The 12,692-nt window shown below is 47.7% G+C and overlaps 1 protein-coding gene across 50 annotated transcripts in view; it reads left to right on the forward strand.

Annotated features, from left to right (window-relative positions):
• Positions 1 to 12,692, forward strand: part of CACNA1C (calcium voltage-gated channel subunit alpha1 C) — a 725,791-nt gene that overhangs the window by 566,963 nt on the left and 146,136 nt on the right. For 30 of the 50 annotated variants that reach the window (XM_078338411.1, XM_035258349.3, XM_078338410.1 and 27 more), the window contains exon 10: positions 11,137 to 11,227. In XM_078338411.1, the coding sequence (XP_078194537.1) occupies positions 11,137 to 11,227 (91 nt within the window). Of the gene's footprint in view, positions 1 to 8,732; positions 8,808 to 11,136; positions 11,228 to 12,692 lie in introns of all 50 variants that reach the window. The other 20 variants (XM_078338403.1, XM_035258332.3, XM_078338402.1 and 17 more) reach the window with 1 other exon arrangement.

Here is a 12,692-nt window from a genome sequence, read left to right on the forward strand (position 1 = left end):
AGAGGAAGCCATGCTGGGCCTGGGCTGGCAGGAAGTTGTTGAGAAGGTTCTGGAAGCTGATGGCACCTTTCTCTGTGACCTTTCCACCCAGGCAGGCTGCTGTGACCTGGGGATCACATTTCTTTTCTCTTTTCTTTTTCTCTCATCCACTTTTTCCTCTTTCATTCTGCAACCTTCTTTTCCTTAGAAGAGATTCTCAATTTACCCTCCAGTTCATTTTATCCATGTAAGAGACCAACGTTATCCTGTGACCTGCCAAAGCTTTGGAGCTACTTAGGGCAAGGCCAAGGTGAGAATCGTCTTTGGTGTTTTCCCTGAATTCACAATACTAGAGATTCCTGAGATTGCAAACTGGGCAGGGCCATGTGACGAGTTCCTTCACCCACCCACTTGAGAAAACTTGTGGCCTTGTGCTTGATCTATTCAGCTATAGAAAAGTGATAAAGAATAACTTTCCAAGTTATTGTTTTCTGAAAGAGAAAATTAAATCAGATGAAATGTGCCTCAGTTCCTCCATTCCTTAGAAGTAGCACAGCCCAGTCTCTCAGTTCCGTTCTGCTGTGCGGCTACCCTGCTACAGGACCCTGCACCACCGGCTCTCGTCAGCAGTTCAGCCTGCAGATAGGCGCTTCAGCAGCATTGCCTGATGGGGCTGAAAAAGCCCTGGACTTACATTCTCTGCCATTTACTAGCTCTCCCCTTGGGCACCTAACTTCAGCCTTTTGGGACTACACTGTCTTTTGTCAGTGGGGACAACAATATCTACCTTGCCTGCGCCTTAGTGGTTTGTCGGTCAGGGTCCCCATGGAAACAGAAAGTGCTCTTAAACTAGGTGACTTAAGGAGGGATTAACAAAGATGAGCCAGGGTCTGAGGAAGCCAGCAAGTACAGTACCCAGGGTAGCAACTGTGTGGCGCAGTTACCGGGAAAGGCTGGGAGAACGAACTGAGGGGCAGCCTCAGAGTCAGAGAGCAGCTGTGTGGAGAGGGCCAGGGGGCAGATCTGAGGCCTTGGGCAGCAAGAAACAGCCAGTCTACACAAACCCTGCATGCTTGAGTCAGGGAGTGAGTGAACGCCCCATCTCACTCTCCTCGGGTCCACCCACGGACGTCCTGCCAGTGCTGTCCATGGGCCAGCCTAAGCAGGAAGCAAGACCAGCTTCCTGGAGCACCAGGCCCGGGCAGAGGGAAGGAGAGAGGGTCTGAGGACAGACTCTCAGCTGTCCAGCACCTAGGAGTCCCCTTCAAACTTCATGAAGATATGAAATGTTATTCTAGAGACAGGGTGAAACCAAAAACACAGATCCAGGTTTTTTATCTGAAACTCTCACAGCCCCCAGAGCAGCAGATCCTTCTCAAGGATCTCAGAAGAGGAGACTCAGTGGGCAGGAGGGTGGTCCTGGGAGCTGCCACAGATGGGAACTGGGCCTCTGAGAAGGAATTAAATTTGGATAGATCAGGGGTCAGCCAACTTTTCCTAGAAAGGGCCAGAGAGTGAATATTGTAGGCTTTGCAGGCCACACAGAGCCTCTACTATGGTGTGAGCGCACTGATAGGCAGCACACACACCGGGCACAACAGTCCCAGGAGGACTGTGCTGACAAAGACGGAGGGGGAGGGCTGCAGTTCCCTGACCCCTGAAATACATGCGGGGACGGGGACAGGGACTCCAGGGAGAGGGCATGACGTAGGGCCTGGTGTGTGGGAAAGACCAGAGGTTGGAACAGAGCAGCAGGCTGAAGGATGGTGAGGAGGGCAGCCTGGCGTGGTTGGAGTTTCTGCAGGAAATCTCAGGAAATGAGAGAAAATCAACAGTGTCTTAGTCGTCCAGGGCTGCCCAATGACATACCACAGGCCCAGGGACTGGAAGAGCAGGAACTGTCAGTCTAGAGGCTGGAAGTCTGAGATCAAGGTGCTGGTGGGCTTGGTTCCTCCTGAGGGTCGTGAGGGAAAAGGGGCAGTCCCCAGGTCCCTGTTTGGCTTCAGGTGGCTGTCTTGTCTCTGTGTCTTCACGTCATCTTCCCTCTGTATCTGTCAGTGTCCGCCGTTGTCCTGCTCAAAGGGATCCAGCCACACTGGATTCAGCCAACCCTCATGACCTCATCTTAATCTAATGACCTCCTTAAAGACTCTGTCTTCAAAGTGTGGCCACACTTAGAGGTACGGGGGGCTGGGACTTCAGCATCTGAACTTCCCAGGGGACATAATTCAACCCCTAACAAATAGGATGAAGCCAAATTACAGGACGTTTTAGATACCAGATTGGAGTCAGTGAGGTAGGAAATGAGGACTCCTTTTGCTTGTTAACCATAAGTCTAATTAGTACTTTGAGAAAATAAATACGAATTATGGCACTCATATGCAAAAAATGTAATAAGATGGGCACCTGGCCAAGTACATGGCAAAGTCAGTTCCTTAGTTCCATCTCAGAGTGCCTGGAAGCCTGGACTCTGGATCCCAGCAGGCAGGTGACCTGGACTCAGCCATTAGCCTTGCATGACATCCCACACACTAGAGAAGTTCGGGTAGGGCGAGCAGTGTGTTCAACATCCACAGCCACTACCTGGGATGTCTAGGCCTGCGGCATCAACCTCTTCCTCCCAGAGGAGGCATAAGATTGACAGCAGCTGGTGAGCTCTCTGGCCTTGGATAACAAGCTACCAGCTAAGTTCTGGAATACAGACTGGGCATTTTTCTTAGCAAATCTCCTGAGAGGCCAGCCACTCCTGCTGACAGGCACATCAGGACATTACAAAGCTCAAAGCTATTTTGGGTGACTAAAGGTTTCGGAACTAGGCAGATTGTTTCATCTCGCCCCACATCCATCCCTCATTCCCTCATGTGGAGCTTTGCTCTGGTGCCACTTACTCAGTCGTGACGCCTAAAAAGCTCTGAGACGGGGCCTCAGGAACAGGCAGATATTCTCTATGAAGATGGTTCTCCCCATCCTCCTGCCAGCCTCGGGACGGGAAGGAAGGGAGTCAGGATGCAGTGGGAAGGAAGGAAACAAGAGCACAGCGGCGAGCACCAAAGAAGATTTTGCTCGCCGTTTCCTTCATGGATTTATTGCTGTCACCTGAGGGCCTTTTTCTTTTTTTATCAAAACCAAAGTGGTTCTGACTCAATCCTTTGCCAAAACCCTTTCTGGAGTCATTTTTTATTCATGTGGATGGCTTCGGTCATCTCTGGACACACATCATGCTGGCCTCTTGGTGGCTAAATGAGACCCAGATTCTTTTTAAGGAGAACATGAGTGTTCACACACGGGCACAGCCTGCAGCAGATTCTCTACTTGGAGGCTTGCTTTCAGCAATATAGGGAAGCGTCAAGAGAGCCGTTTGTTTTATAGAGAACTCATTTCCTATGGGGGAAAGTGAGGCTTGCGTGCTCTGAGCCTGCCCATTCTCTGTTGACCACAGCTGTAGAAAGGCTCGCCCGCTGATCGGTGCAGCCATACTTTGAAAGCACCACCTGGTGTTTAATGGAAGATTCCCAAATTTCACCAAGTAAACCCTCAGAAGGTTTGAAACCCAAACACCAAGAAAGGGTAACCTATACAATAGCTTAGCTCTAGCCTTCCTCCACTAGCGCAGCTGCTGTGCTTTCCAGTTTCGAGAGATTATCCCAGGGAGAAAGGGACTTTCTATAATCTCCCCAGTAATCACACAGCTGTTCCCAAAGCAGGTCAGGGGGACATTGGTCTGTAAGACAGTAACTGTGCACCTCTCTTGAGGCATAGAAACAGTCCTACTAAGGCCGGGCGCGGTGGCTCACGCCTGTAATCCCTGCACTTTGGGAGGCCGAGGCCGGTGGATCACGAGGTCAAGAGATCGAGACCATTTTGGTCAACATGGTGAAACCCCGTCTCTACTAAAAATACAAAAAATTAGCTGGGCATGGTGGCGTGTGCCTGTAATCCCAGCTACTCGGGAGGCTGAGGCAGGAGAATTGCCTGAACCCAGGAGGCGGAGGTTGCGGTGAGCCAAGATCGCACCATTGCACTCCAGCCTGGGTAACGAGCAAAGCTCCATCTCAAAAAAAAAAAAAAAAAAAAAAAGAAACAGTCCTACTAACGACTATTCAAGCAAGAGTGGCCACCAAGAGTGTATGTTTGCGGGGTCGGGGAGAGAAGACGTTAATTCAAGGATGTAATCGGTTGTTGGCAAGTTGGCCGTACAACTTGCAGTAGCCATTGATGATATTACTAAAAATTCAGTGATGTTGGCCATCTTGAGCCACCAACTACATTCCAGAATAGAGACTGGGAATTTTTCTTAGCAAATCTCCCAAGAAGCCAGCCACTCCTGCTGGCACATGCTCGTTACACTTTCAAAGAAATCTCATTTTCTTGTGGAGTCATCTCAGCAGAAGCAAGGGACAGGAGAGCCCAGAAAAACACATTTGGTCCACAGCACCTGGCAAGAGGGAAGTCAGAAAACTGGAAAACAAGCTTCCACCCCAGCTTTCTTCCCCAGCATTCTCCTTCCCAGATCCGTTCAAGAAAGCACATTGTGCCTTATAAAGGGTGTGCTATTATGACGTTGCCTGCAGATAAGCAGACAATCAAGCTCCACTTCTAAGTTGGAGTGAGTTGCCCTTAGAGAAAAGGTGCCCCGTAGTTTCCAACCAACTCATCATTTGAAAGGCCAAGGGTGGGGTCAGGCTTTCCATCTCAACCCTTGAATAAGTATCCAGCATTCATGATCCTAAACTTTCAACAATTTGGACACTCAGCTTCCTGGAAGGTTTCCTTGAGGAGTCAGCTTTGCTACCACTATGTAGTCCCTTGATAGTAGGAACAGGAACTCCTTCTCACCATTTTATTCCCTCGGGTGCTTATGGGATAAACTATCACAAATTAATAGGCACTAATGTGTTCTTATATTGCTTCTTCCAGGTGAGATTTTTTTTATTTCAGCAAGGAGCCTTTAGATATATAACATGCCCCAAAAGAAAGATCTAACTGAGACTTCTGAGGACCATCCAGGGAGATGATTTCGTTGCTCTTCAGATCATTTTCCATACAGGTGGCTGCCACCTTGGCCCCATGAAAGACCAGCCCTGGTCAAATTCAGGGTTTTTAAATGATCATACAATTATTTTTGAAATCGGACAAGATAGGACACTTAGGATGTCAGAGCCAAAAGCTGAATAATGCTTCTGCATGGAAGGTGTTGATGTTCTGGGCTCTCCACCACTAAGGAGGGCGTTCCTCCCCTCAGTCACGACACAGGTAGAAACGTGGTGACTGGCAGCCTACGTCTACCCGCTACATCTCCAGATAAAAGATCATTCATTATAAGAGTCCCACATTGGTGACTGTTTTGAGACATACCTTTCCCTAGAAGGGAAACTCGAACCAAGTGGTTCATTTTAGCTCCTAACTCTCAGTGTTTTTTGCATGTATGATTTTTGAGAAGTGGGAAAAAAAAAAAACCCTGCCGGTTATGAAGTTTCTGTTCATTCCACACTTTGTTCCTTAAAGATGAGTGTGTGAGACACCGCACTTCCGGTTAAAAATAGGCATGGCCCCTTTCTGTCACTAGCCAGTCTCCAAAATTTTCCCTACCAGGCAACATTCAAAGAAGTCTATTGACTACCACCTGTGTTCTAGGAGAGGAGGATAAAATAAAGAAAAACCTAAAACTTGGTTTGCCCATCCCCTCATGCCTTTCCTGGAAGTGATGGGGCTACCCATCAGTTCAGGGCACATGCTTCCTTCCGCAAGTGGTGACTGACTTCCCGCCTGCATTCGCTGCCACTCATGAATATTAGGTTGGTGCAAAAGTAATTGTGGCTTCAAGACTGTGAATTTTAAATCATTATAACTATGCTCAAACACACCTTTATTAATCAAAATAGGAACCATTGCAATCAACACATTTTTGCCAACAAGAAAGAAGCTTTTTTATTCCTGTAACATAAAGGTCCATGCTTCTGGGTTCAACAAACTCTTGGAAGGCATTTTCTGCATCCTGCTGGTTGTGAAAGCATTATCCCTGCAAAAAGTTGTTGTTAAGATGCTTGAAGAAGTGGTAGCTGGTTGGCCAGGAGTCAGGTGAATATGGCAGATGAGGCAAAACTTTGTAGCCCAATTTGTTCAACTTTTGAAGCATTGGTTGTGCGACGTGCAGTCCTGCCTTGTTGTGGAAAAGAATTGGGCCCTTTCTGTTGGCCAGTGTCGGCTGCAGGCATTGCAGTTTTTGGTGCTCCTCACTGATTTTGCTGAGCATGCTTCTTAGATGTAGTGGTTTCTCTGGGATTCAGAAAGCCGTAGTGGATCACACTAACAGCAGACCACTAAACAGTGACCAGGTCTTTTTTTGGTGAAAGTTTGGCTTTGGGAAGTGCTTTGGAGCTTCTTCTCCATCCAGCCACTGAGCTGGTCATTGCTGGTTGTCATATAAAATCCACTTTTCTTCACACATCACAATTTGATCAAGAAATAATTCATTGTTGTTGAGTAGAGTAAGACGCCACTTCAAAACAACGATTTTTTTTTTTTTTTTTTTTTTTTGCTCAGCTCATGAGGCACCCACTTATCAAGGTTTTTCACCTTTCCAATTCACTTCAAATGCCAAACAGCCATAGAATGGTTGACGTTGAGTTCTTCGGCAACTTCTTGTATAGTCATAAGAGGATCTGCTTTGATGATGGCTCTCAATTGGTTGTTGTCAACTTCCCGTATCCCACCACTATCCTCATCTTCAAGGCTCTCACCTTCTTTGTGAAACTATTTGAACCACACCGCACACTACAGTTAGTGGTTGTTACAGTTTGAACCACCACTGCACCGTTTGTTAGCAATTCCTGGGCCAAATGAGCTGATGTTGTGGGTTGTCTCTACTGCTTTATGACCCAAATCCCTTGAATTTGCTCTATCTAACATTATTTCCATAGTCTAAAATAAACATGAAATAAATACCAAGTAATATGTCATTAATAAAAAAACATAAAGTGAGAAATGCCCATTAAAATGATGCATAACCAAATTTCTTTAAGAATGTCTTTTAATACCAAATGGCAAATTCCAACAATGAAAAAACACAGTTCCTTTTGCACCAACCTAAGTTGTGATCGTGCCTTACTTGCCTCTCTCATTCCCAAACCTCCATAGTAACCTCACGGAAGCACAACTCATGCCAGTTCTTTCAAATGAAATGGAAAAACTCTATCTGAGCAAGTCGTTAAAGCACCTGACATCCAGAACTTTAAGTCCATACAGAACCTACCCTTCCTGATGCAGTGATTAGTGTCTTAATACTATCCCATGAAATGCTTGGTGTCCTCACACTCTCCCCTGCAGTGGCTGCTGTCTTCACGCTCTCCCGTGCAGTGGCTAGTGTCTTCACGCTCTCCCATGTAGTGGCTAGTGCCTTCACACTCTCCTGTGCAGTGGCTAGTGTCTTCACCCTTCTCCATGCAGTGATTAGTATCTTCACACTCTCCTGTGCAGTGATTAGTGTCTTCACACTCTTCCATGCAGTGATTAGTGTCTTCACACTCTCCTGTGCAGTGATTAGTGTCTTCACACTCTTCCATGCAGTGATTAGTGTCTTCACACTCTCCTGTGCAGTGATTAGTGTCTTCACACTCTCCTGTGCAGTGATTAGTGTCTTCACACTCTTCCATGCAGTGATTAGTGTCTTCACACTCTTCAGTGCAGTAGCTGGAGTCTTCACAACCTCCCATGCAGTGCTTGGTGTCCTCACACTCTCCCCTGCAGTGGCTGCTGTCTTCATGCTCTCCCGTGCAGTGGCTAGTGTTTTCACACTCTCCTGTACAGTGGTTAGTGTCTTCACACTCTCCCATGCAGTGCTTGGTGTCCTCACACTCTCCCCTGCAGTGGCTGCTGTCTTCACACTCTCCCGTGCAGTGGCTAGTGTCTTCACACTTTCCTGTGCAGTGGCTAGTGTCTTCACACTCTTCTGGAGCATTCTACTGCTCTTCAGCTGTATCCTGGACCCAGCAGGAGCTCACAGAATTCTTCTCCCTCGTTTACAAACTTCCTCAAATGATCACTCATGGACAGGCAATTTAACAACTTATTGGCCCATTTAAACTGATTAAAAGCAGATACATACATGTTTTGGATGTGAGCCCTAGGACTTTGATGAGTCTTTGCTGAATAAAATTGAATTACTGAACTGAACAAAGGAGCAAGTAGGTCAGTGGGTTGTTTTTCCACCTGCACGTGACTCATCCAGGTACAAATAGCAAGGGAGCCATTGAATCCACTAAAGGTGAACATTTTGCAGTGTGGTCCCATGTGAGGAAGAAGACAAGTCATCTGGCTATTGGGCAGGGATGAAGGGGATACCAGGGCTGCAGTTGGAATTTAGCAGTGACCCCACGTGAGCCTGCAAAGGGGGACAGCTCCCTAAGGAAACAGGAAGGATGAGTGGCAGCCCCCTCCAGGGAAACCCTCTCAAAGTTACTCATTAGATGCGCCAGATAGACTCTTTCTCCTGAAGTAATTCCTTCTCCCCGGGGTCCATCATTTGTTTTGTGATGTTAATTCATGTGAGTTGGGGGTTTGGTTCTGTTTTGTTATGTTTTCTTATACGTTTTGTTTTATTGGTTTGAGGTTTTTTGGTTTATTTTTGGTGATAAAAATGGATGTTCTATGTGAAAGTGAGTTCATTGTTTCTTTCTTTCGCCCGTGGCTGACTGCATGTGCTCTGTCGATGTCTTGTTCCTGGTTCTTGACACTGACCGTCTTGTCTGTGAAAGGAGGCACTCCGGCGGGCATGCTTGATCAGAAGAAAGGGAAGTTTGCTTGGTTTAGTCACTCCACAGAAACCCATGGTAATGTTCCCCTGTGCTCTGTGTGTGTAAACGTGTGTGAATGCACACCAGACTGAATGGGAGGGTGTTTCTCTGGATGATTTGTGCCACAGTAGTTCTGTGTATGTGCAAATGTGTGTATGTATATATGTTGTGCCTGTGTGTGTTTGTGAAGGGATGGTATCCTATCCCTCTCAAGCTACTGCCTTATCATTGCTTCATATGTATAAAGTCAGTGGGCATGACAACTGGCAGAGCTGTTTCTCCAGGAGCCCTTCCCTTAGGGCAGTTCTGGTCTAGAGTGAGGGCACTGTGCATGCACGGTTAGAACCAGTGCAGGCAATGCCTTGATTTAGAAGATGCTGTGGTTATTTCTAGTGCCCAGGTCTGCCCTGTACTCACACAGAAGGCTCTGGGAATGAAGTGTCACAAAACTTTTTCTAGATGGCTCAGCCCTTCAAACAAGGATACCTGGAGGGCGGAGAGCTTTTTTTAAAAAAATTAAAAATAAACCTTAGGTCAGAAATGGCTGGAGATCGATGGATTGGAAGACTTAAAGTGTTTCTATTTTATGACTTCCATAATGTGGTTTGAGCAGGGCTCCTGGAAAGCTCTGAAGGTCTGTTTTCCCAGCTCCCAGGCCTAAAACCATCTGCAGACTTCAGACTGTCAAGTGAGTGTAATGCTGTAGGATTCAGTCCCCTCTTTTGGCTACTCACGGCCCTCCTGTGGTGCCCCCAGAACCTAGGAGGCTTTAAGAAGCTTGTTTTTGCCCAGGGTGTAGAGTTCAGAGGTGGCTGAGGCTGGGGCACTCAAAATGAACATAATTCAGGAGGTGCGACACCCATGCCCTGGTCCTGGCCCCACGCGAACACACTGTGTGACCCAAGGCGTCACATCCCTTCTCTGGCCTCACTTTCCTCCTGTGGAGTGAGGAGGACGAGTTAGAGCCAGATAGCTTCTAAAGCCTCATCCAGCCCTGGAGTTTTATGAAATGACATCTGGATTTCTTTTTTTAATCCTATTTTATTAGAAAGATGAGAGAGGTCTCTCACACGCAGCAGTCAAACATACGGTAAGTCGTGGACTTTCTGTTTGTATCTTCCGTGTTCTTGAAATGATTCTCTTCTCACCAACCTGGCATGTCTTTCTCCAAAGAAAGAAAACCAGGAAAAATCCATATCCATCAACATTATCCATACAACCAGCAGAAGTGCTTCTTGGGCTCTGGCAGCCTCACAGGGACTTGTCACCAGAGGTCACACCCTCACTAATGGCAGATTCTGTGTCTGCTGAGGGATGGTGACTTTCTCAGCAGATGAGGAGTTCTATTCTGGAGGAATAGCAGAACCAGAACCAAGGATATGATGGTCTCTCTAAAGAATAAGGGTTGCAAAACTAAGGAACACATTGTGTCATAGTAAGAGAGTGACGGAAGGTGAAGAAAAATTCTTTGAGTTAAACTTTTATTTAGAAGAAAATAATAATAATAAAAGCCACCAAACTGGGGTCTAAGCTAGGAAACTCCCACTGTTCTCGAAATCCAGCCCACAACTTCCCTGGGAGGATGCTGGACACGTTGAATTAAACGGTCTCTATCCAAGTCAACCTGTTGTCATGGGAATGTCAGAGCGGCTGAAAGGGGAAATAGTAACCCTACAGGCTGTCTTCTGGCCACATTTAAACATAATTGTGTGGACTGTGGATTGCACGCTTCCACTCCTCACTCCTGATGTCTGCAGGGCTAGTATGAGCCTTAGTGCCTAGCTCTGGGGATGGCCATTCTCCTCAAGCCCTCTGTCTCACGTATGCTCCTGGGTGTAACCAACTACAGGAAAGGGGAGGCCTCCATCCACCCAGAATGCAGCAGGCACGCCCTTTCTACACACAGGCTGGGCCCTGTTCTTGGGGATGGAGCCCCTTAGAGATGGTGGATGGGATGAAGTAAGGAAAAATGATATATTTTCATGAAAGTTCCTCTTTCTATGGCAAGTGGTAGTTGCAAATGGAAAAGCCTCTGCAGCTTCTTCTAGTCTATAGAGTGGAGAGGAGAGAGGATTCAGTGGTCAGTTTTTTCAGGATGCATTCTATAATATAAAACGCTGTTATCACCAGATGTCCTCCCACACTCCCACTAGTTTACAGTGTCCTTGGCAGCAAAACCTGCCCTGGACAAGCAACAGGTGTATGGGTCAAGGGGATCCGTGCAGATTGGCCAGCTAGTGCGCTCAGGCTCTCCTTCTGCCAACCTGCACTGGATCTTGTGGTGGGCGTGTTGCAGAGTAATGCTCTTCTGCTCCCTTCCTCCCCACCCTCAATGCCTTGCTCTGCTTTCCTTTGACTCTTGCAGTGAGCATGCCCACCAGTGAGACCGAGTCTGTCAACACCGAAAACGTGGCTGGAGGTGACATCGAGGGAGAAAACTGTGGGGCCAGGCTGGCGTGAGTAGGCACGGCGAGCCCAGGGGCTGGGGCTTTTTCTGGGGCATGGGTGGAAAAGCTACATTTAGAAATCAGAATGGGCTGACTCATCACTAGGAAGGGCAGAGATTAGAGGCAGTGGCAAGAAACAAAGCTCAGGTGGGGACCAAGATGGGGAGCAGAGGGCCCTAGGGTGAGGATGGCACTGGCAGGGGGTGAGTCTTAAAATCGAGGCTAGTCTTCAATTCAGCACTTCTTCAGGGGTGGGTGGGGCTGATAGGGTTTTGAGCCACTTTTCATCACATCTGAGAAATATACAGGGTGTTGGGGAGGGGGGCCCAAAGTCTGTTTCTTTCACTCTAATCCCTTTCACCCCTCTTCAAAGAGACAGCTAAGGGAAGGTTAGGGTCTTGAGTCCTGCTGGTCCCCTTTCCATTCTGATAAATGCGACCTGGGAGAAAAGCAGACAGGTGAGAAGATGAACTGGGAGAAGACTGGCATGTGGGTCCTTACCTGCAGCTCTGTCATCTTGCCAGTAAGGGAAGCGGAAGTGCAGTGGAGCCTGACATTCTGTTGCCTTGGGTGTCACAACTGTAAACTCACCCTGGCCACTGGAAGAACTGCAAACAGAGACTCTGAGTCAGACCAGTCCCAAACACAAGGTGTTTTTGAATTGCTCCATCTGTGGGGGGTGGCATCTCCCCTCCTCATCTGTGGAATGACAGCCTGGGCAAGCACAGCCCTTTCACAACGCTGAGCTGTGGAAGAGTCTAAACACGGCAATGCCGGCCTTGAGCGTGGCCTCGGAGCCATGTGGGGGAGGGAGAAGGAGGCCGAAGATGGAGCCGCTCTCACAGCCGCTATTTCCAGGGAGCATGGAGCTTCAGTATCACTCACTCTGACAGTGGCACCAGGGAGTCTGCACTGCAGATTTCTCAGCGTTGTCGGGAAGCAATTATTGTCAAAATGTTGTTAAAATACGATGCTAATTACATTTTTAAGCAGCAGTGCAAACCTCTTCTTTTGGAATCATACAAAACAAGCACTTGAGTTTCTGGAAGTAGGTCCCAAACAGCAGCTCTAGGGAAAGGCATGTAGGAAGCCCTCAGAGTCCGTCAGTTCTTGGCCTTGCTGTTGTCTTGCCACAAGACCAGGCTTAGAGAGATGATCAAAGGCCCTGCAACTCTGACTGTTGGGATGGCCCAATTCGCATATCGGGGGGACCAGGGAGCTGACACCAGGAAGTCACTGGAGAGTGAATTTCAGGAGAGCATGAGGCTCTGTTAGAAAGGGAACATGGTATTCCCCCACGGATGGAGGCTGGCAATCTCCGGAGCATGTGCTCTGCAGCCTGGAGAGCTCTGCAGAAAGGGTCCCTGTTATCCCCATGTTTAGCCACATTTGTACTCTGTACATACAAAATGCTGAGTCACCGTGCCAGAACTATAATATGCACCTAATAAAATGTGGCCTTTCCCCATCTCCC

The sequence above is a fragment of the Callithrix jacchus genome, chromosome 9 (genome assembly GCF_049354715.1).
Source record: "Callithrix jacchus isolate 240 chromosome 9, calJac240_pri, whole genome shotgun sequence".
In the NCBI taxonomy this organism is placed as follows: domain Eukaryota; kingdom Metazoa; phylum Chordata; class Mammalia; order Primates; family Cebidae; genus Callithrix; species Callithrix jacchus.